Raw genomic sequence first — 25,112 nt, 5'->3', positions numbered from 1 at the left:
GAGAAGGAAAACCAATTTAAGCAAGAACTCAAGTATATAAATATAATCCCACTGTGCATTCACAAGCCAAATATAAAATATTTGAAATGCCACACTATTTCCTTCTTTTTACCTCCAAATTGGCTATGTTTTATTTAGAGTTGCTTTTCTTTTTGTAACACTCTACTAACAGTATAGTTCAAGAAATGTTCAGTATACTTGACATTAGACAATAAACATGTTTCAAATATTGTACACGTCAAACATTTTAGTATTGTGGTTATATTGAAGACTTTAGGCTTAAAATGAGATGATGAGAAAACAAATAAAAATGAGATGATGGATTTATCATTCTACCAAGTGTGGCTGATCTTGGTCTGCTAGTTTTCAAGTAATACTGCATTTTCAGAGATGAGAAGCAACATGCTTTATAGAATATGCAGATGGAGTACACGTTCTGTTGGGGTGATGTGATCGTTTTAATTTTTTGTAAGATTTACTTATTTGAAACAGAGAGAGAGAGAGAGAACATAAGTGAAGGGGGAGAGGGGAAGGCAGAGGGAAAGGGAGAAGCAGATCCCCACTTATCAGGCAGCCCAATGTGGGGCTCGATCCCAGGACCCTAGGATCATGACCTGAGCTAGAAGCAAATGCTTAACCTACTGAGCTACTCAGGCATCTCAATTTTTAATCTTTAGTACAAAAATAATGGTTTTATAGTTGACCATCCATTAAAAAAAAAAAAAGACAAGGGTCAGTTTGTAAGTAAACTTTTATGGTATTCCTCTTTTAAGCCTGCACCATTTTAATACATCACACTTTTTGCATTAACACCTGAAGCTATAGAGTGATTATTCACATGGTTAACTAAGCTCATAGGTTTAATTGAGTATAAAATTATTTGTGGCCACATAACTACATCAGTCCAAAAAGCTGCTTTTAAATAATTTGGAACTTTTTCCTTTACTAAAGAGGCTACTGTTTATTTTCTTTCTTTTTCTTGTGAAAATAACCCCTTGATGAGTGATCTTTGCTTCTATTGTCTTCAATCTATGTAATCTCAACTGCAGAAGGGTAGAAATATATTGTTTTTCTGGAGCTTTAGCCTCCTCATTTTGGGTTGTGATTACTGACCTCCCTCTCTCCCTACCATTCCTACTGCCTGGTTAGAGAGCAGAAACAAAACTCCCACAATTGTCAAGATACCAATAGTAGAATTTATATTTAAAGGTTTTCTTTTTATTTCATGGCTTTCACTTGCAATTATACAATGAAAACATTCTCAGAAAAATATTACGATGTAGTTTTTTGGGGGTTTTTTGTTTTGTTTTTGGATCAATACTGCAATTTTGGTCAAAGCTCTGAGCTGTTTTATACCAATTCTTTGCATAAATGATTTTAAATGGTTCATTAAAAAAGAAGAAATACATCCAACAGTATAGCTAGTGCATGTTGAATATAGAATTCAGGTGACACTGTTGTGAGATGAAAACTAAAATTACACTCTTAAATGCTTTAATATAATTGAAAAATATTCATGTTAAAGCCGTGCCTTTGATCGTAAACCAAAAGTCCCACTGTCTTCTATCACAGGGTATTTTTATCCAAATAACTAATATTTTGAGTAGTGTTTTACGTGACAGTAGTATTTATGAAGGGTTTTTTAATTAAAGAAAGACTTTCTTACTGTATCATTTTTTGAAAACTCATGATTTTTTATATGAACTTTCTCTAAAGTTGAATTCCATGTATGACTTCTGTGTAATTGCTCTTTCTGATTCTTATTTATGTGCTTTAATATAAAATTTTTCTATGTTCCTCTTCTTTAACCAAAGTGTGTGATAACAGGAATGCTTCTTTTGAGAAATTTTGGAAGGTTGAAGTTTGCCAGATGTTCTGTGCTAACCTAAAAGTGCATTTTCTGGGTATCAAGACTGTGTTTCTTTCTTGTTCCTTTGATGGAATGAACATTTGCTTTGGTTCTTTTTGGTGGTGGTAGTATACTTCTACTCTAATCAGTTTGCCTTTTATTCAGTATTTAAACGATATCACGGCATCCAGAAAATCTGGCAAAGAAAATGATATTTTGATGACATTTTCCACAGGGCTCAACTAGAATGAATTATTACATTTTAACCGCAGCCCTAATAAACAGCTCCTTTATTTCCCGTGGAAAGGCACAATATTTCTTTGTCCAAGAAGTTGCCTGAGTATATGTATTGTTGAAGTGCTAAAAAGCTGCTTTTCTCTAAACTTTAGCTGAGAGACAATGGGATTTTCTAAGCATATACTATTGCAGCGTGACTCACTATTTTGTGATTATAAAAATGAATTTAGATTTAAATTTTGAAGTGAACATTTTTTACCCTAAATGGAGAAATCTCATACAACAGCCCTATTTCCTTTTACACATCAATCATTTCTGTGTAACTTCCACTTATCCACCAAATGATCTGCTTTCAGTTTTAGATTTTGAGTTCTTACTGTAATCTTTGACTCCCCTCCCCCACCTGTGGTTGGGCCACCCTAAAGGAATTTTTTTCTAAGCCCACAAACCTCTATTTTATTAACTAGGTTTTGTTTATTGATATGTGTTCCTAGAAGTAGGTGGAGGTGTTTGTGCCTCCCAAGAAGAGGAGAATGCTTTTTTTGTTTAAATCACAGATCCCTGGGTGTTGGTAGTATACCTTAATGAGCAATCGCATACAATCCAGTTGGCTTTAAAAAACAAAACAAAACAAAACAAAACAAAACAAAACAAAACAACGCCGTATTTTCCTAAACCCATTTCTGAGCTTGTCATTGTCATTATACTCTATCATTTGCTATTACTAAATTTTTTAAAAGGAGGAGGGATGTAGCATGGAGCCAACTTCCTGATGGAGCCTTGGGGAAGGTCATGTTTTGCCATGACCTGGGCATCATTCTTGAATGTTGTTATTATTGGAAGAGGGTGCCCTCAGGCCACCGCCCTTCCTTTCCCCAGAAGTGCTCTAACTATGGCAGACTTTCCAGCTCATCTTCTCTAGAATCAGAACTTCCAGGCTTTGGCTTATGGCTTGATGGGGAGTTCTGACAGCCACAGGCCAGTATCAGAGAAGACTACTATCTTACCTACGTTCGACTACTTCGTTTTATTGGCAGTAGTGGCCTGATTCTATTTTAATCCGAGTATGGTGAAGTCTTAGAGCAATTGCAAATTTAGAGCTTTAAGCAACTAGGACAAACGTTTATGTTGCAGCTTAAAGTGACTTGTGATTTTTTTTTCACTTAAACTATTTTACACATTTCTTTTTTATTTCTCTGGAATCTCGGTTACTGTTTTAGCAGTCTTAAGCTGTGAATAACTTCAAGGACAACACTATTGGATGTCAAGTAGAATCTTTATTTCAGACCAGTGTTTATGCCAATATATTTTAGACTTGACTTTATGCTTTATTTTGAGCATTAAAGAAAAGAATCTGTTTTCCAACACCTACATAACTGGACCTGCATCCTCTTTAGAAATGTTGTTTAATAAACATTGTTGCTTTATCATCCAGAGGCTATTGCCAAACGCTGTTAACTAGGCAAAAAAGAAAAAGGGGGAAAAGTTTTTTTACAGGTTTGTGTAACATCCACTCTTCTTCTTGTCGTGGTATCTTAGCTTGAAATCCAGGAAGCAATGGTGTATGGTGTCCATATCCATGATTTCCTGAATTGGAGAAAAAGTGTGGAAAGCATCTGGGGAAAAGGAGGCTCTTTACCAGCTTGTTTCCTGTAAGCTCAATTGGAAGACCTTGTCTGTGCAAATAGATTTCAAAATAGAGCCTGCCCTTTGACTGTCTCCATAATTACATGGCTCACTCTGTATTTTATTTGGCAGCCAGAGCAGTTAACCCCTGGAAGGAAGGGGCTGATGGCATGGCCAGCTTGGCTTCCCTGACATGTCCATGGGAATGAATAAACCACTGTTTGGAGAAGCCCATAGCTCAAAACACACCAGAACAGTCTTCAACTGAACTGAAACTTAAAAAAAAAAAAAAAAAAAAAAGTTTAATAATGTTTATTATGATTGGTTTAGAAACTTACTTTATCCCTATTCTGTAAATTGTAGAGAGGTATTAATTGTTTAAAAAAAATTGGGAGTTGGGGGAGTTCCTGTTGCTTTGATGTAATCAACATCTGTCAACAGAATGAATTTGCTTTTGTTTAGTTTCAAGGGCTCTTGTCCTTTAGCCTTACCCAATCAGTATCTGCTGCAGCCCGGGGCATTCCCCTAGCTGATTTTCTTTTTTCTTCAACAAATGCACAGGTTATTTCTTGTGAAATGTGAGCTTCTCTTCTGCTTTATAGTCTCCTTGAAATGGGAAGGAACCCTCAATCTTTCTCATTTACTTTTGAAACAGGTACATCTTAGTACTAGATTATAAAAATCAATGAGAGTAATATCAAGTGATGCAGACTATTTAATTTTCCTTTCACAACATTTGTGCAAGTTATCAAACCTATCAAGTAGACAGTCGGTGTTTTAGATCAAGAAATAGAAGGCACGGATGCATTTGCAGTGTTCCCTTTTGGACTTGAAGCACACAGTGCTATAAAAGCCTGTGCTCCTACTCTAGGTAATTGGTTGGAGTTCATGAAGTGTGATCTCTCTGTGGCTCTAAATCAGCACCTCGAAAATCTATTTCTATGGTACAGTCCCTTTTGAGCCTACTGTAGGAAGCAATATTTCTAAACAGTTAAAAATAATCTGTTTGCTGTCACAAAGTTACTTTTTTTTAAGTTAATGTATTATTTAAGCAAATAATTTGGTTTAAAATTAAAATTATCAATGACTGTAAGAGCCATATTTGAAAATGAATTAGCAAAACATTGTTTTCTCTCTTAGTAATCATAAATCATTTAAATCTGGCACACATTCCCCCCTTCATCCAAAATAATTGCCTCCATTTGTAAAATCAATTAGATGCTGATATGCTATAAATAATAGTTTTGTTACTAGACTTTGGCATTTGATCATTATGAAAAAATATATTCAATAAGACATTTTACAGAGTATCTTTTAAATTACATATTATCTCTGGTTGACATTGTTTAGGTACTACAGGCTATTTTATTGTGTTGTTTTCTACCCAGATGTTTAATACCTCTGAAATGCAACATAACTGAGGATTGATGGTACTCTGTAGGGTGGAAGTGCTTCTTTGGAAACATACAATGAAAAATATAGGCGTTGGTAGCCCACACTTGAGTACAAATATACTTTGTTCAGTTTTACAACTGCTTAAAATAGTAAGCATCTTAAATGTCTCTTTGGAAGTTGATTCAGGCCTCTTCTGTAAAAATACTTGTTGGCCAAAAGAAAACTCACATTTTCAGGGATAAAATCGACTTAATTAAGGGTCATTAGTAGAGGTGCACAGAAAAACCCGGGGCTCAGTGGGTGAAATGGAAGCGTTTCATTATGTGGTATAGAATGCATGAGCAGATAACAATTAAAATAGACCCTGAGTAAGAGGGCATGTTGCATGCATTCCTCCCTCCATCATACTTGAATTTTGTAATCCCACCTTTCAGACTTAATCTGGAAAGGGAAATAAAATACAGTTTTTAGAAATTGATGTTTTTCACAAATATTTTCATATTTAAAACCGTAACTTAGATTTCCACTGCAAATACAGATTTAAAATATGAAAAATGTGTTGCAGGATCCAGAGGACATATACCAATTTTAAAAGACATTCAGGCCGCACAGTGTGCTTCTCCATGGAGCGAAAGAAGCAGTTGCCTATAATTTTCGACATTCAGCTGAAACTAGACACTGATAGAATTTTTGTGACACTGAAAATAATTCTTACTATTACCTTTGATAACAGTAAATATTCTAGTATTTATAACAAATAACATATAGACATACTGCCTAAGGAAACCCTATAGAGAGTTTCTGTTACATAATCAATAGTAACAACACTCACTATGATCAGTCTTTTAAGATTAAATTAGTCCAAAGCAGCTCCTTGCTGATCTGGGGCTCTCCTCTTCTGAGGTTTCTGATGATTTTCAACCTGTGTCTCCTTAACTTCAGATGGTCAGGTTGTCCCTTGCAATAATTAGTACACACCTGAAACTTGTTTCCTGAAGATTGCTTTAACAAAAGGAAATACGGGACACCTGGCTGGCTCAGTCAGTGCAACATGTGACTCTTGATCTTGGGGTTGTGAGTTCAAGCCCTACGTTGGGTATAGAGATTACTTAAAACCTTAAAAAAAAAAAAAAAAAAAAAAGAGGGTGTGCTGTGCGCCCTAGGTAAACGATGGTGTCCAGGAGACAGAGAGGCCGGTCTTGTGACTAATGGAAGCCTGGCTGGTGTCCCTGCCTCTGATGATGGATGCTGTACATCAGATTAGCTGTAACATTGACTGTGGCAAGTTGAAAGTTAGATATAGTTGTGATAAGGTATCCTCAGTACTTTTATTTATTTATTTAATCAGGATATAATTGACATATAATATTTGTATTGTATCAGCTTTCGGTGTACAATGCAGTGCTTTTATAAAGAAAGGAAATACAAAGGAAACCCAACAAACCTTTTCTAGAATGGTCTCTTAGCAGTAACTGTAGTTTGGTTATCCTGTGACCCTGAATATAATTGGTACTGGAGGTTTTAATTTTACCCACTCTGCATTTAGAAAAGTTGTTAACTACTATTTATTAATTACAATATGATAAACAAAATTGAGGATTTTGCCCCACCTCCACATTAGTTGGAGGACCATTATCTTCTAAAGACATGTATTTCTTAAGCCCATTTCTTCATTTCACCTGTGAAAACACTAGATTTTTTTTTCTGGTTTGTAATGAATAGTTAGTGGAATAAACACGGTATGGTACCTTATTATCCTGTTACCTTGTGACAGCGTTTATAGGGTGTCTTTTATCAGATTGAAAGAAAAGATTTTGCTTCAAATAAAAAAAGTATCATATGAAAGTGGAATTTCTGAGTACACAGCAGAACCGTAATTGTCAACAGATTGGATATGTTCAGGCTGTGTTCCCGATGTTTAAGTCATGTGTGGGTGTGCCTGCATCTTTTCAGCAGTGAGCCTATCATTTGGCAGGACAGGTACATTGGCAACACTGTTCATTCTACAAGAGAATGTCTTAAAAGCCTCAACCAGATATCCAAGTAAAGGTGGTGACTTCATGCCTCAGGTTTTAAGTACATAGAAAAGATTCCCCCTATAATGACTGTCTACTTGAACTTGATAATGCTGATAAAGATGGTCTCTCTTTCATGTAATCAGCTGCATTGAAAAAAAAAATCTTCATGAGTCCTAAAATTGATCGGCATCCACATCATCCCATTGCCTGGGAGGTAGCATGACAATCAGATGCTGCTGAATGAAGGCACAAATGTCGGAGCTAAAAGAGACCCCTTCAAAGTTTATAAAGTCCAACTCCCTCATTTTTCTAAGCCTTCTGTATCAGTGGGCAGTATCCGAAGTGCTCAGCATAGAGCTTGGCCCCAGGAAGTTCTCAGCCAGTGTTCACTGTTACTGTTACCACTTGAAGTCACATAGTTAGCTCTTGGCCGGACCAGGAGCAGAACCATGGTTCCAAGGTGCCGTCCACGGCTGTCACTCTTGCCCATTTTTCATCATGCACGCATGTCGCCATCTGATGTAATCTAATGTATTTGTTGGTTTGCTTCTTGTCTGTGTCCCACCATAGAATATATGCTCCAGGAGAGCAGGGACTTTGTCACCTGGTTCACCTTGCATCCAGAGTATGGCATATGGGAGGAGCTCAGTAAGTAGTTGTTGAATTAAAGAATAAATATATTTAGAGGCCTGCAGGTAAACATGTTGAAGAGTTGAGAAGCAAAAGGGAAAAAATTAATGTTTACGGAGGACCTGCTTTTAGGATGGTTTTAGGATGGTTTACATGTCATCTCAACTAATGCTCACAACAGCAGAGTGATGAGGAAAGCACTACTGTTCCCATGTAATGGTGGAGAATGTGGGCCTCAGACATTTCGGTGACTCAGATCTACCTGCCTCAAAGCTCATGCTATTTTCACTACTACAGTGCCTCTCAATTAGATCAGATCTACAAATTTTCATGAAAAGTACCTTCATTCTAAATGTTAGATGGGGGATCCCTGGGTGGCGCAGTGGTTTGGCGCCTGCCTTTGGCCCAGGGCGCGATCCTGGAGACCCGGGATCGGATCCCACGTCGGGCTCCCGGTGCATGGAGCCTGCTTCTCCCTCTGCCTGTGTCTCTGCCTCTCTCTCTCTCTCTCTGTGTGTGACTATCATAAATAAATTTAAAAAAAAATTTTAAAAAAATAAAAATAAAAAATAAATGTTAGATGGTCCTATGATGTTTATTTTTTTCATTATCCTTTAAAAAAACCTTTCCTTTAGGGCATCTGGTTGGCTCAGTCAGTCAAGCATCTGCCTTCAGCTCAGGTCATGATCAGAGGTCCTGGAATCAAATCCTACATTGGGCTCTCTGCTCAGCAGGGAGTCTGCTTCTTTCCCTCTCTGCCTGCCCCTCCTCCTGCTCATGCTCTCTCTCTCTCTCTCTCTCTCTCAAATAAATAAAATCTTTAAAACAACAACAACAACACAACTTTCCTTTAGGGGCACCTGGGTAGCTCAGTCAGTTGAGCAGCTCTTGATTTTGGCTCAGCTCATGATCTCAGGGTCCTGGGATCATGCCCCGCTTTGGGCTCCATGCTCAGGGAGGAGTCTGCTTAAGGATTCTCTCTCTCCCTCTGCCCCTCCCCCTGTTCGCATGTTCTCTCTCTTTAAAATTAAGTAAATATGTCTTTTTTAAAAAAAGTTTCCTTTAATCCCTGGGGCACCTGGGTGGCTCAGTCCATAGAGCATCCAACTCTTGGTTTCAGCTCAGGTCGAGATCTCATGAGTAGTGGGATTGAGCCCCATGTAGGGCTTCGTGCCCAGGGAGGGTCTGCTTGAAGACTCTTTCCTTCTGCCCCTCCCCCTTGAATAAATAAATAAATCTTAAAAAAAATCTAATCCCTGAAAAAAACACATTCTCTAGCAAAGCATGCTATCTACGAGAGCCCCTGCACACTGTAGAAAGGCAGCTTGCAGTGGCAGGCATGGTCCTTGATTTGGTTTTAAGGGATGTGAAGCCCAGGCCCTAGACTACCAGAGGTGTGAGTCTTAGTTCCTCATCCGTGAAATAGTGATGATAATAGCTGCCCGCTTACCAGACAGAGTTGGTAAGAGTTAATGTATGTAAAGCACCTAGCACTGTGCTTCGTCAAAGAAAGTGGCCATTAAATGTTAACCACTATTATTGTTACTAATTCTATTGAGTGTTATCATTATTAATAGTAATCATAATACATACTTTCCTCAGAAGGGAAATACTTGGGAGCTTGTGTCTTGTCTGTGATCCTACCTAGGGATGCAGTGTGGGAGCCTTGACATAGATTGATTCCACCTAAGTCTTTGCTTTAGTTGGGCCCCGTAATTGCCAACCAACTTCATTCAATCACCTCACTGAAGCATGTGTTTGGTCAGAGAATGGAGCTTGGCTTGAGAGAGTGGATGGATAAGGTCAACCTATCACCAATTTTGGAAAAATAACCTAATGGTAGTAACATTTAATAGTTTTGTGATGCCTTTCACATTTGCTGGGCATTTCCATGTGCGTTAGGTCATTTTTTCTCATGTGTATGAGAAAAATAATATACTTTGTGGAAGCAACTTGACCTGCTTTCCCACAGCTTTGGCTCACTGCATGTTTTGGGGGAAGCTACCTACCTTTGGGCGCCTCAAGATCTTCAGCTGTGGAGTGGAGTGGAAGGTTCTCGTTAAGACTAAGGAGCTAGGGATCCCTGGGTGGCTCAGCGGTTTCACGTCTGCCTTTGGCCCAGGGCGCGATCCTGGAGTACCGGGATCGAGTCCCACGTCAGGCTCCCGGCATGGGCCTGCTTACCCCTCCTCCTGTGTCTCTGCCTCTCTCTCTCTCTATGTCTATCATGAATAAATAAATCTTAAAAAAAAAAAAAAAAGACTAAGGAGCTAATGTATATAAAGTGCCTAGTACGGTAATTGACAGTGAATGCTCAGTATTAGAAGCTATAATGGAATGTACAATTTCTTTCTCATTAAAACCTTTTTATGTATTCTTTTTTTTTCTTTTTATGTATTCTTGAAGAAACTATCATTTATTAGACATCTACTGAATGCAAAGTGTTTTCACATAGTTTTTTATGTATTCCAATTAATTCTCACCAGAGACTCCAGAAACGTGATCAGGGGACACCTGGGTGGCTCAGCGGTTCGGTGTCTGCCTTCAGCCCAGGGTGTGATCCTGGAGTCCTGGGATTGAGTCCCACGTCGGGCTCCCTGCATGGGGCCTGCTTCTCCCTCTGCCTATGTCTCTGCCTCTCTCTCTCTGTCTCTCTCATGAATAAATAAATAAAATATTTAAAAAAATAAGAAACTTGATCAGGGTCACACAACTAACAAGTGGTGAAGCTGAAATGAATGTTCAGCCTTCTGCTTTCCAACCATCTGCTTTTCCTAGGATACTACACTGCCCCATACACCAGTTGACAATCCTAGAATTGGTGGTGGTGTCATCAGGGAAATGTGCAAGCTTCAGTTGCTCTATCGAGCAACTTTTGATTTTTTTTAAAGATTTATTTATTTATTCATGAGAGAGAGAAAGAGGCAGAGACACAGGTAGAGGGAGAAGCAGGCTTCCTACAAGGAGCCCAATGTAGGACTCAATCCAGGTTCCCAGAATCACACCCTGAGCCAAAGACAAGACACTCAACCACTGAGCCGCCCAGGTGCCCCGCAACTTTTGATTTTTATTTATTTTTTATTTTTTTAGATTTTATTTATTTATTCATGAGAGACACACACACAGAGAGGCAGAGACATAGGCAGAAGGAGAAGCAGGCTCCATGCAGGAAGCTTGATGTGGGACTTTATTCCGGGCCCCCAGGGTCATGCCTGGGGCATGCTAAACCAGCAAGCCACCCAGGCTGCCCCAACTTTTGATTTTTTAAAGAAGTGATATTGCTGCATTTTATCTAGTTCTTATAATTTTTTAAAATAACACCTAAATACCTCTGTAAGTTTGATTCAACACTATTACATTCAACTTTATATAAGAATTTAAAAATCAAGTGAAACTTAGGACTTTGAATCATTGATCATGGGGGTTGGTTTGTATCTGTGCCTTTTTCCAGTTCATTTGGAGATCTTGACCTTGGAGGCCAGTACTCACCTGCAGTTTGTGTTTCTATTATGTTCCATAGCTGAAATCTTACTCTAGGCCAGTAATGCTCAAACTTTAGCGGGCATCAGAATCACCCTGAGGGCTTGTTAAAACACAGATTGTTGGCCTCATCCCAGAGTTTGAGTCAGTGAATTGAGGGGCCCCATAATTTGCATTTTTCCCCATATGGTGCTGATATCCTGGTCTGGGTACCACATCTTGGGAACCAGTGCTCTAGACCAGGAGTCAACGAACTTCTGTAAATGACCAGATAGTAAATATTCTAGGCTTTGTGGGTTGTACAGTCTCTGTCACAAATACACAACTCTGCTACTATGGCTCGAAGCAGCCACAGAACATTGTAAGCAAATGAGTGTGGCTGTGTTCCAATTAACCTCTACTTATAGGCATTGAAATTTGAATTTCATATAATTTCATGTGTTATAAAATACTATCTTTCTTATTTCTTTTTGGCACATTTATAAATGTAAACATCATTTTTAGGTTGTGGACTGCACAAAAACAGGCAGCAGGCCAGATTTGGCCTTCAGGCAGTAGTTTGCTAACCCCTGGCATGCAATTGTGGCATGTTGGGGAATTTTCAAACTATCATTAATTATAAAAGTAATGCAAGTAGAAGGTTTAAAATATCTAACAGTATAGAAGAAAACAAAGTGAATCAGCAAGTCTTCCTCTCACCCCAGGCCTAGTCACATGCCCCAGAAATAACCACTATTGATAAATATCAATTTTCAGAAATTGTAGAGGGATATACAAACTTATATAAATGTATAAATTCTTTTTTACATCAGTGGGCTTTTTATACATCTTGTTCAGCATTTGTCTTTTCCCTAACAATGTATTGCGGCTTGTTTACATATCAACAACATAGAAATGATTTAGCTTACTCTCTTTATCATTTTCTTTTGTGTAGATATACCATACTATATTTCACCAGTCCCTCATTGATGGAGATTTGCACTATTCCCCATTTTTTTCTACCATGAAAGTGAGGGTACATCTTCTTACATCCATTGTATCTGGAAGATAAAGCCCTAGGAGATGAGTTGCTGAGTCAGAGGATATGTGCATTTAAAATTTTGATAGATATTTCTAAATTCCTGTTGTGGGCACTTTAGAACCCTGTGTTCATTTTTGTTTCAGGGTCACACCCTATGTTTCTGTTTTGTAGTCTTTATCTGTCTTGAGCATTCATCATAGTGAATTTTGGTATAATGCCTCGCTGCACGTGAACTTAACACAGAGTAGTAATCCTGTCAAGGGCAAAATGTGCAGCTGGCAATTTGTCCATGATTCTTGAAAGGAAAACAGCTTTAAAGAATAGAAAGCCACCCAAACAGTGCGCCGAATCTGGGGTCATCCTGGACATGGCTGCATAAGGTACCACAGCAGAAATTGTTCTGTTTGCAGACCTGGTACTTAGCAGATGCTTCTATATGTTTGTTTCCTGTTAGAGTAGAGTTTTCCATTGTCAAACATTTTTTGTAAACATAGTATTAGCTAATAAATATGCTGTGCTATTCTTGTACTAGAACTCAGAATATCACTGCTTTCTTTTCTATTTGGGGCTTTTTTCTTTTTAAGCCAGTAAAGGATTAGGATAATGATTTAATAGACAACAATGCAACATCTTAAAATGTAGCACTATGTTAGGTTTTTTAACTTAAAATATGCCGATTTCTGCTCATAGGTTGTCACAGAATTTTCTCTTCACCATTCAATCATATCTACTTACACAAGCAGCCAAGCGGTCAACAAAGAAGAAATTTCTTTTTCCGGAGACAAAGAGAGATTTCCCACAGTATAGTTTTGCCGGCTGCAGTTTCTTCAGCTCACCCAGTCCCTGAGGTACCGTATTGCCTATTATCTGCTGCTTTTTCCAGCCAAGATGAAGCTTAACCGCAGAAGCGATCAAATGTCTTTGCACCTTTGATTTCTGAGCCATCCGAATCATAATTTTTAAACTTGGTTTGTGATTTAAAATTGTGATTTGAGAAGTTGCAACATCTGCAGTTCCATAATATTAATTTTTTTCAAATAAAGCTCTGAGCTTACAGCCACTTAGCTTATTCAGACTTAGTTCCTACCATGAAATTTTCTATATTAAATTTCTAACATGAAGGCAAAAGTATATGTCTATAGTTTCTTAACTTTTTTAGAGAAGAATAATTGAGTATAAAATGGGGGTCATTCAAGAGCGATTACGTGAAACTAGTACACTAGATGTTTTTCCTAAGTCTACTCTTAATACCTTCTGTAGTATTAATTCTGTTGTTTCCAAATTCTCCTTTAGAGTCATTAAATAAAACCTCTTGCCTCAGAGCATTCTTCATTTTTTTTTTTCAGAGATTACAATTCTGTGGAAAGACGATCTATCCATTTTTTGAAATGCAATGTAAAGGAGGTGTGGGGATCATGTAGAAAGAACAAGAATAGGTAAAAGAAGTATAGATTTGTCACAAAAGTCACCTGCTTTCCCCCCTTTTATGCATTTTTTTGGACAGGAAACCCACATTAAGTATACTGACACACTCCCTGAAGGTGAGTGGCCCTTTTTTTGTGTGTGTGGAAAGGGGCCAATGAGACAGGCTGCCAGAGCCCAGAGTATATTCCTGGTCTTTCCTTAGTGGGAAAGAAAAGGAGGTCTCTGGAGAGATGAATGTATTGTTTTATAATGTCCGTGACAACCCAGGAGCCCTTCTGCCTGTAATTGTAACCTGGCCCAATCACAAAGCAGAGGGGAGTCAAGAGCACAGTCAGTGGGGGAGGCTGGGTGAGCTTTCGTGGGCACTGGTGGCAAAGCTGTAGGAGTAGACGCTCGCCCAGGGCCTGGCCGTGGCTGGCTACCCAAGCAGTGGCTTTACCTGTAGCAGAAAGGCCCCATCTGAACACAAGAATAAGTGAAGGTCTTCAGCCCTGTGTGATGAGCTTTACAAAGCGCAGACCCCTAACCTCAGCCCTTCCAGAGTTGCTGTGATGTCAAGTTGAAGAGTGTTGTCTCCCTCAGCTTCCTGTCCCCAACTGCTGTGTACCCTTAGTGGGTACTGTTCAACAATGCTTATGTGGCAGTTGCCACAAATAGATTGTAAAGAGCTGAGCAAAACCTTGGGACTGAAAGAAGCTCTGTGTGTAAAATAGTATTTATTTTCTGAATACTGCCCATAGGTTTAAGTAAGCAGTGGAGAATGTTCTACAAGGGTGATCAGAGTTGAATGTTTTGAGTTGGGGGGGGGGGTTCTTTGTTTGTTTTTGACAAGTGATGGAAATGTTCTAGGTATTTTTTAGGTACTTAAAAAAGAGAGAGAAAGAAAGAAAAAGAAAAGAAAGCTGTTGGGTTTTGTTCTCTAGTCCCTTCTTAGTTTGGGTACAGTTGCAGAGTGTAAGAAAAGTGTATACGTAATAGGCTTCAGTGGACTTGACAGTCAGCCTTTTACATATATTCATTCGGAGAGGGTGTTGTGAGCTATCCTTTGCATAAATTTTATCTTTGTGTTAAGAAGATGAAAGTGCTCTTAATTAGCCATTTGGCAATTTGGAAGCTTGGTGCTCTTTTTCCATCAATGGCAAGAATGCTCCTTACAGGGTTGGGAGGAGGAAGAAAAGAAAACTACTGTTTGTTTTGACCAGAAGTCTACTTCAGACCAGTTTGACTCAAAGCACAGTAAGGTTAACAGACCATCCAGAGGCAGCACTCACAGGCAATGTTAAGTTCAAAAGGGCAGGGGAAGGAACCGGGGGCAGCCTGGAGGGTCTGTCCTGCTGGCTTCGGAGGTCGGTGCTCCGGCAGGAAGGGCAGAGCTCCATGAAGCAGGAGGCTGTGTCCGACAAAATGATCCCATTGTCGTGTGCTGGGTTCTGATCTTCATTTTCAATCCTTTTTCCTCAAGCACATAAAGAAGCCAGACTATGTGACGACAGGCATTGTACCCGACTGGGGAGACAGCATAGAAGTTAAGAATGAAGATCAGATTCAAGGGCTTCGTCAGGCTTGTCAGCTGGCCCGTCATGTCCTCCTCCTGGCTGGGAAGAGTTTAAAGGTGGCGTCTCACCAAGCCTCTGGACTTCCATAGGGACAACAAGCCCTCCTCTCTTCCCTCTCCCCCTTTAACTCTTCTTTTGTACACATCCACTTTGTTAAAAATCAAGTAAAGCCTTGGGGTGGGGGGAAAGGGATTTTATTATTTTATGTGTTCGTTCTAGAGGTAGCTTAAAATCCAAATGCAGTTTTAAGTAGCAGGATTCCGGAGAGGCTTTGGGCCCAGTCAGCCTGTCCGGCGTGATCAATGGCAGACAGCTCTGACTTCCGCCCCTTCATTCCTGCCTGTAGTTTCTGCTTTTATTCCCCACGTTATTTCTGTGCCTGAAAAGTTGTTCGGCCTCATCCTTTGTCTCCTATTTTCTTGCATTAGCTCTGCAAAGAAGGATTAGAGCACATACACAAAGCTGTGCGTAATATAGAAACGTAATTACAGACAACTGTCTTACTACAAGATTTAGTTCTTTCAGAATAATCTGAAGCCCCCTGCTTTATGAGAATCATTTATTAAAAAAGAAAAAAAAAAAAAGTACGGGCCTGAAGTTTCCAGAAGGTGGGCAGAATTTAGGAAGTGAATCTCCATGATGAAATCACTTAGGGTATCATCTGTGTAATGAACTTGTTATAGCAACATAACTAAGCATGATGTGAATAACAAGTAACACAATATTTAATAAAAGATTTTGGTTTAGAATTTTATTTAGGACTCAGGAGTTTACGGAACACTTGTAAACTCATGCACTCGTAAAACTCAATTTTAGGGTTTGTTTTTTTTTTTGTTTTTTTTTGTTTTTTAGTTTGAGAGCAATCGGATGCCTTCTGATAAGGGAGACATATTTTTTTAAAAACACAATGGGTTTATTTAGGCATGAAAGAAATCGAGATTTGTGAAAACCAAATTTCTACAATATGTATCAGACTGAGTTTTTAAAATAATGATCTATAATCTTCACATCATTGTTGCTAAGCCCGTGTGAGCTTTCGCTGAGATAAAAAGGTGTGGGCCGACTTACTTCTTCAAGCCCTGTCATCTAAACTGAAGACACTTTTGAGAATTTATTTATAAGCTTCAGTTAGCCTGAGGCACTAACCCTTGAGGAAGAGGAAGGAATTGCCTAAGAACATATTTGTGAAGTGTTCAGGCTCAAAGGGAGTCATGTCGTTTAATGACTCACAGATAATTTAAAGCATCTTAGGGTTTAGAGTTTCCATTTCCTAACAGCCCATAATGCCATCGTATACCCAAAGAATTGTCCAAAAGGCACAACTTAAATATTTAATGTTAATCACCATTAATTAAAATGTTGTATCACACGTTTATCCCAGTAAATCTATACAGCCTCATCTAAAAGCGCTGTAGCTATAGACATGGTCAGTGAGTGCAGGAAATGTCTTCAACTGTTGCTACACAATTTCTTTATTTAATATTTTAGGTTGACATGACAACTGAAGAGATAGATGCTCTTGTCCATCAGGAAATCATCCGTCATGATGCTTATCCCTCACCTCTAGGCTATGGAGGTTTTCCAAAATCTGTTTGTACCTCTGTAAACAACGTGCTATGTCATGGTATTCCTGACAGGTATTCATTGCTTAATAACATATTCTTCCTTTGGAAACTAAAACATGAAACTAAGATCTATAACATATGTTGAAAGACACTAGTTTAATTGAAACCCACCTGCAAACTTTTGAAACTGATTATGGTAAAACAAAAATTTTGAAGTATTTTGCTTCTAAGTGGACATAATTTAATGTTTGTTGAAGCAGCGTGTAATCCAAAAAGGTCCTCGTTCATGAAATATTTCTTTTGCCTTCTTAGATTTCAACCATATAAATGGTAAAACCCCAAATGTAGGCAAATATAGGTTATCAACTACTGTTTCAGCTCCTTGCAAAATTAAAGTAACTGATAAGTACATTTTTTAAAGAATTTTAAAAAGATTTTTAAACAATGGCAATATGTTCATATTCTGTATTTCTTGGAAAATTTGACGTGACCAACATAACTTAAAGATTAGATATAGTTATTCTATTTATTCCTCTTCTACTCCAAATTATCATTGAAACTCACCGGGTCTGTGATAGTCTTAGGTATTTATTTTTTACGTTGCTTTTATTGAGATCTGTCTATCACCATTTCTATTCTGTTTACGTTTCAGTCGACCTCTTCAGGATGGAGATATTATCAACATTGATGTCACGGTGAGTAAATAATATAAAAAATAGTCTTTGATCAACTTCAGAATTGCTGGTAGCAACAGGAAGAATTGTGGATTGAAAATGTGAACTGCACCAAGGGAAGTGCTGTTTACTTCTAGACCCAGACGCAAGCAGCTGGTTTCCTTTTTTGTCTTTAACTCCGTGTTTATTCCAAGTAAACCCAGGCCTGACTTGAATTTAGGGCTGGAATCAGATGCACTGAGATCAATGTTGGCCTAAGTGAAATGTCAACCCAATCCTGCTATGTGTCATGTTTTTGAGAAGGTGTAATTGTTATTGATCCACTGTGTAGTTAATGCAGAGCACCACAGCACTGGGCAGCTGCTGAAGCTAGATATGTATGAGATGAGCTAACGCGAAGAAAGCCAGCATTTTTCCTTCACTCTGCCAAGATTGATCTTCCTCTTCCTGCTGATTTTGAGTGGGGCCTGTCATTATCTTACTCTGTCATTAGGGGCTACATTGGCCTGTGTGTGTCAGTCTATTTGGACAGCAACTCTTTTGCTAGCAGTGTTCCTTAGATTTATTAAAATCCCTGAAGGGTAACGTCGTGTTCCATTGGTGGTATGGAGGATAGAGAGAGTCTTGAACTCGGAGCTTGCAAGCCGAGTGGTTTTCTCTCTGAACCTGACTTTTTACCAACTGGTTTAACAACCGTGCTTTTAAATAACAACCCAAAGTAATTTGACATGGGAACTTCAAATTGTACAACCTCTATCTTTTTCTTGGATTATTTGTGCTTTGACAGTTGATTTTACTAAGAAACTTTGTAACGGTCCCTCTGGATTATGTAGGTTATAAATAAATTCTCTGCATCTGATTAATAAATAAGTTTTAAATATATAAATAAAATTTAATCATCTGGTGAGAACTAGTTGAGATGGACAACTGAGGAAATATTTTCCATAGTAGTTATTTTGTATCCAGACCATGAATTTAGATAGCATGGGAATGAAGTAGAAATTGGCGTCCAGTAGTTGAGTTCGGTCAAATTTTTAGTTGCTTAAATTAACTCACCCTCTTTTCTGCGTATCAGTTTGTATGATGATAGAGCCAAAGATTCTTTTATTGCTGCTACTCTTTCATATATCATTTTGCCCTACTTAGAATACTTGAACATTTGCTTCACATATATTCTGTTGGTTTATCTTTCCAACTCAGAATCATATAGAAGGAGATATTTTATGAAGTATACCTGAAATAAAATATTTTTCATGACATACTTTTCATTCAATTGTAACTGATTTGGGGGTTTTACATTTATTATCTCACCTAATCACCCTCTAATAAAATATTGCTACTTTTAAAGGAAATCAGAACACTTTCCTACTGCTTCCAGTGCATACAAAGAGACTATCTCATGCCTTTTCTGTTTCCTGAAGACTTTTAATACATTTTTAACATTCAAATATTTCACAGTTGCAAAACTCATAAAGCAACATATAATATTTCAAGTGTCTAGAAATGCGAAAGAGTCAAGAAAACATATAGGTCACTATCTTAATAAATCATATTTCTTTTTTTTTTTACTCCTCCCCACAAATTCTGCTTCTTTTGAGATATGTTGTTAAGTGAAAGATTCCATTATCAGATCCTATACTTCTATCAGAAAATATTCCTCATGCATTTTATAATTGTTTACATCTAGTATATCACAAGAAAACAGACCGCTTTCCCCCTAGAAAGTCAAATGTTAAAAAACAAATTGTGAGATGCCTAGAGTAGTTGCTCAATAAATATTTGTTTAATGAATGAAGTACAAAACAAAAATAGTTTGTAAGCACAAACCCTAATTTTAGATAACTGCCATAGACTTTCAAAAGTATTGTTATTTTCATATATATTGAATCTTTCACACATTTTGAAAGCTAGCAAAAAGTAATATAAAAAACAAAAATTTTTAAGAATATTTTTAACCTAAATAACAGTTATGTAAACACTGGATTAGACATCTTTAAAAACAATTACTCATATTAGTGACTATAATGTATTTGTGTATAAAATCAAACTTGTACTTTCTTGGTTTGCAAATGGGAATGAATGTATAAAACACTACTCTATTGGAGGTAATTAAGGTCATTTGACATAGTAGAGAAAACATTTGATTCGAAGCCAATAATCCATCATGTTAATCTGGATCTACCTCTGTGTTCTGCCGCTAACCTTAGACAAGTTACCTGTTTATGCCCAGGCTTCTGACTTATAAAGTGGAGACCGAATAAAGATGTTTCCTGCTTCCCTTACAGAGTGTAGTAGAGTATTTTTTTTTTTTAGCACAGAATAATATACAGGTTTAAGACATTGACTCAGTATTAAAATAGAAAGCTCAGATAAATATCTTTTTTATAAGTTTCTGCATTCTGCATGAGAAAGAGAAATGTGAAAAATAATCACATAGATCAAATGAATGCAAAATGACAATTTCCGTGCTATATCTAAGGATCAGTATTCAACAGTGTCTTCCACCTTCTATATTTATTATCATGTTTTGTTGACTATTGACGTTTATAACGAATCTGGTATTTTTCAAGATCCTATAGTGCCTACTGAATCATTAACGACTGATAAAATTATATTTTCTGTAATTTTATTCTTAAGCTTATTTTGTTATATCTTAATCCTTTAAACCCCCATGTGTAGTGTTTCCTGTTAACATTCTGCTATCTGGAACATTTGACTAAAGTTTCACTTCCAGACAGGATCTTTCTATAACATATTGCATTCCCATATTGAATCACTTCAGTTCTTAGAACTAAATTCTCCCACTGTCTAATACTGACGTGTCTATTTCATTTCTTATTATCTATCACTTCCAAGTGCAGAATTAGTAAATAAAAGATCAAGTATCTTTCTGACACTGAAGAAACTTTTCACTGTGTTAAATACTTCTAGGCCCTCTAGACCTATTGTAGTAATTGTGGGTCAGTGTCTTTAGTCACTAATTTATGAATATGTAGTTTTGTCTTCCCAGAAATGAAGTGAGGAATCAAAATATTATACCAGCATTGCTAATCATAATGCTGAAATAGCCATTCTAGTTACGTATTTATTTTTAAATTTTGTGACATCATTGTATGGCTTCATCTTTTTAATTTCTGAAGGCAAATTCAGAAGCATATCTTTCTTTTGTAGGGAAACTTGAAAGTAATTCTGGAAGAGTGAAACCTATGAATCTACTAAATACATAAATGAACACAATATATACTTTGGGAGAGTACATTTTTAAAAACAAGGCCATATTTTTAAATGTTTGCCTGTGTTTAGGTCTATTACAATGGCTACCATGGAGACACCTCTGAAACGTTTTTGGTGGGCAATGTGGATGAATGTGGTAAAAAGTTAGTGGAGGTTGCCAGGAGGTGTAGAGATGAAGCGATTGCAGCTTGCAGAGCGGGGGCTCCCTTCTCTGTAATTGGAAACACAATCAGGTAAGCCTGACACTGACAAGTAAAGGGAGGGTTGGCAAATGGTACAAAGGTTATTGGTGGCTTGGTACAAAGTTGATGACATGTTTTATGATTCAGAACCATCATTTCAGTCTGATATCAGTATGTGAACTGCCAAGCTGCAATGCTGTTCCCTGGGTTAAAAAAAAAAAAAAAAAAAAAGATTTTAAAACAGTGAATTATACTAGGGTCAGCAGGAAACTTACAGGAGCAGCAAGCAATATTTATATGACTCCTTTAGTTTTAGCTCAACATATAGGTCTGGAGCGTTGCTTTCCTCAAAATCACACCAAACATGGAAGAAAGTACGTAGGAAGGGGATAAGCATCCCAAACTCTTGGATAATGAAACAGGAGGAAAGCTAAATTTTATAAAGGAATGAAGTGAAATCTATTCCTGTGATACAAAGATAAAAAACATTGGCTCAAGGAAGCCTTACCTTTCAAATCAGTGGATTAGCAAACAGGCTGAAAGGGTGAGCCTACATCCTTCTCTACATTTTTCCTGTAAACCATTGTTTATTTTCCAAACAGTATATACTAGGTTTGCTTTTTGAGTGTATGTGTATTTTCTGAATTCCAGCCTTTCCCCGTAATCTGTTACCTACTTTGAGATCTTTTTTTTTTTTTTTTTACCCCCATAATTGTTTTGGAGTAGACATACAGAATATGTGTTTTCATTTAAAAGTAATGCATTTTGTTAAAGATGATCACATCAGTACCTTCAAAAGTACTGTTCTCATTAATAAGAACCATTGAATACTTCCCGTTTGTCTAAAGGATGGAAGGCTTAGTCACCTTGAAAAGATGCTGCCTTTTTTCTTCGTAAGCCCTCAAATACTTTAAGAAAAAAGGCAGTAAAATATCAGTTAAATGTATTTATGGCTTTAAAAATATTGTAACAATGTCTGAATCAAACTTTAGTAAAATCTCTTTGGGTTATATCTGAGAAGCTTTTATTGAAGACTTTGAACAAAATTGTGTTTTTGACAGTTTTAAATTATAGGCTAACTAGCCTGGGAAAAAAGGATAGTGTCTCTCTGTTCTTTCATAGGAAATGTTGAATCAGACCCCTACTGGGAAAAGAAATTTAATGCATATCTCACTATCTTACTGTCCATGAATATAATAGAAATGAATTCAAAATGCAGTTTTATTTTTGCAAATGGGATGAGTCGATAGATGTATCTCATATTTTTGAACACCTAGGGTTCAACAAATTTACTGGTGGTGCTCTTGCATTTTAACAAAATTTATTCTTCAGTCGAAGGGGGCAGAGAACACTAGATTCTTATTCAAGCATTCTATCGAGCTCTGCATTCATGGCTGTGTCTAAAGGGCATGTCAGCCTTTGATTCTCTCTGAGAGGTAATTATCCTTTTCCTGTCACGGAACAACAAATGATAGCTAACTACAGAGGCACATTTGCAGTAGTCACATTCATCAACTGCAGAAAAAAAAATTCAATTTAATTGTGCAACACAGCTGCACATGGGCTTTTGAGCATTTCTGTTGTTCTCCCTGTCTCGCTATTCCTCCCTCCAGATCTATTTTTTAAACTTTTTTTCTGGTTATTTTTTCCCCTTTTTGTCTCTTCTTCCATTTTTACTCTCTGTACTTTCTTGTTAAAGTAATTTTCCTTTGTGGCTCTCATTCTTTTTTCCCCATTGAAGGCTATGAATGTAGAAAATTATCACAATTACTCATATAATTGAGCCTCTTTGTAGCAAGTGCAACTCCAGTAGCCTTTCTCCATCATGAAAATGGTTTCATTATAGGGTTTTTCATATTCTCTGACACCATCTACACAGAGGAACAGGCGTGCAGATGAGATGTGCTAGGAACAGGCTAGATCAGTAAGGTCACAGTAGGAATAATTAGCTCTGCTATGGAAAGAGCATCTAGGCCTTTTACTGCTACATAAATGTACTGTCCGTGGCTTTTAGTCACAAAAAAACTTACTAACAAATGGAGCTCCCGCCTACTACTTTGAAAAAAAGATTTGTATCAACACTACAATTTTCCATCATTAAGACTAATAACACAGAGCCTAGTATACATCAAGGGGAATAAAAAGAAAAATCTCACATTCAAGTGGCGGCTGGGTGCTGACCTTTGTTCCCTTTTTTTGTGTACGACTTAACTCTTTACAAAAAAGAGCCACACGCCACACCAACATGCAGGTGAACTCCAGCTAGTACTAGCAAAGCATAGCATTCAGTCGGAAAATCTGATAAATCTCCATGCAGGATAATACATTTCATTACATATTCACTACATTAATTCTAGCTACATAAAAAAAAAAAAAGAAAAGGAAGAAGAAGAAGAGTAGAATTGAAAGTGACATTGGATTTTAGCTATCTGGGTGCAAAGGTCAGTTTTTGCAGAGTATGAATTTGCATGTATAAGCTCCTTTGAAAATCAGATCAGTCCCAACAACTACACTTACAAAACTATGTGAAAAATAATAGACAATGAACTTTTTACTTTTACCCTGATACATTTCATTATTTAGATGGCTTACGTCTGCCACCAGGGACTAACAAATGTTGAGCCAGTGTTTCTGGACATGTATTATTTTGCCTTTTCTCATTCAGGCAAAATCTCAACGGAGTAAATAAACAAACAATCTCCACCTTTAAGCCAAAAGTACTTGGAATCATTACAGATGAAGGTTTACAAACATCTTTCAACCCAGTCTCATTTATTTTAAGATATTCACCGTCTTTTGCATAGCCTCCCTCTACTGATACACCATGAAAAGAACATTCAAGCTTCTTTTAATAGCAGTGTGTTACCAAAACCCCAGTGATCTTTATAGGAAATTTTGAAATTCTCTGAAGCCTGTAAAGGTAGGAGGATGTCTCTGAAGGCGTACTGGCTAAAATAGTTTAATGAAAAGGGCTCCCTGTGTGCCCTTTTGCTTCATGAGGATGGCTAGTGATCTTTAGGTTACAGTGTTATTACATGCACTGCACTTCCATTTGCTTTAAATTATTTCTAAAGCTGTATATTCACATGTTCTCTAGATGATATGATCTGTACATATGAGAATATTGTGAATGTGTAGATTCATGCATCCCAAATATGTGACAGTTCAATCAAAAATAATTTAAACTTATAGTTGTAAATGTCATGATGAAAGTATCAATAAATGGTTTTTAATGTTTAATTCATAAGTATATGTTTTGATATTAATTTAGAAGAATATAAAGCAGATTTTTAAAAATAATCTCTTTCTATTAGATTATGCACATTTAAACAATAAGTGGCTCAGGCAAAATAAGTCATTTTAATGTCATCTGTGATGGATTTTTCTTGACAGCTACTGTAAATTACAATTACACTGCTTCTCTCTGCACATGAAAGTAAGCACTGCAATAAATTATCTTTTATTTCAATCCATCATGTCTGCTTTTCGGAAACAGAAAACCTCAAATAAAAGTTCAGCGCTATTGTAAGAAAAATACAGTAATTTGTGATCCAGCTTGAAACAAAAAAATGTACCACTCGTTTGGAAAACGGTCGTTGGCTTTCAAAAATATTACTAATTGTACTTAAACATTCCTCGTCATTAGAGGGAATCCTTGGACTCCTACATTCCTTCATCCAAAGACTGCTGTTTAAGATAAAAATCTGGAAAGACCGAACTTGGAAAATCAGGTGCCATTTAATTAGAGATGTGACCGTTTGGAAATTAATGCTGTTTATAGGATTCAGGTAAAAATAGTGATCAAACTGTTTCCACGTGAATTTTTATTTCTTGAGAAGAGTGTGCACTTAACCACAGTCCTCCTCTGCCCTCTTGGGGTATGTATTCTTAGTCACAAAATGTAGCTGAAGCATATTAAGAATTTTAATTTATCTAGACAGTCTTTCCAATTGAGGAAAACAACCTCAGAAAGGGAATTAAATGGAAGAAAATGGTCACAAGATGAAATTCCTGAAGAGGGGAACCATAACTGCAACATGAACTGTAATAATAGTATGATTTAAAAGTAAGTTCGGAAACTACACTTGTACAAGGTCTTCTTCGCTCCCCTCCTCTCCCTCCCCAAATAGTCCCTGTGAAGGACTTCAAATCATAAATGCGCTCAGGCTCATGGGTAAGTGTCATGCTGTCTGAGAGGATTTTTACTTAGAGGAAATCAG

The 25,112-nt window shown here is 37.3% G+C and overlaps 1 protein-coding gene across 1 annotated transcript in view; it reads left to right on the top strand.

Annotated features, from left to right (window-relative positions):
- METAP1D (methionyl aminopeptidase type 1D, mitochondrial) overlaps positions 1–25,112 on the top strand; it is an 88,774-nt gene that overhangs the window by 58,118 nt on the left and 5,544 nt on the right. The window contains exons 2-6 of the mRNA XM_072811542.1: positions 12,947–13,104; positions 15,144–15,293; positions 16,726–16,874; positions 17,455–17,497; positions 20,780–20,943. Coding sequence (XP_072667643.1) covers positions 12,947–13,104; positions 15,144–15,293; positions 16,726–16,874; positions 17,455–17,497; positions 20,780–20,943 — 664 coding nt within the window. The remainder of the gene's footprint in view (positions 1–12,946; positions 13,105–15,143; positions 15,294–16,725; positions 16,875–17,454; positions 17,498–20,779; positions 20,944–25,112) is intronic.

This window comes from Canis lupus, chromosome 34, assembly GCF_048164855.1.
Source record: "Canis lupus baileyi chromosome 34, mCanLup2.hap1, whole genome shotgun sequence".
NCBI lineage: Eukaryota > Metazoa > Chordata > Mammalia > Carnivora > Canidae > Canis > Canis lupus.
The sequence above is the reverse complement of the archived record's forward strand: the minus strand, read 5'-3'. Positions and strand labels throughout refer to the sequence as shown.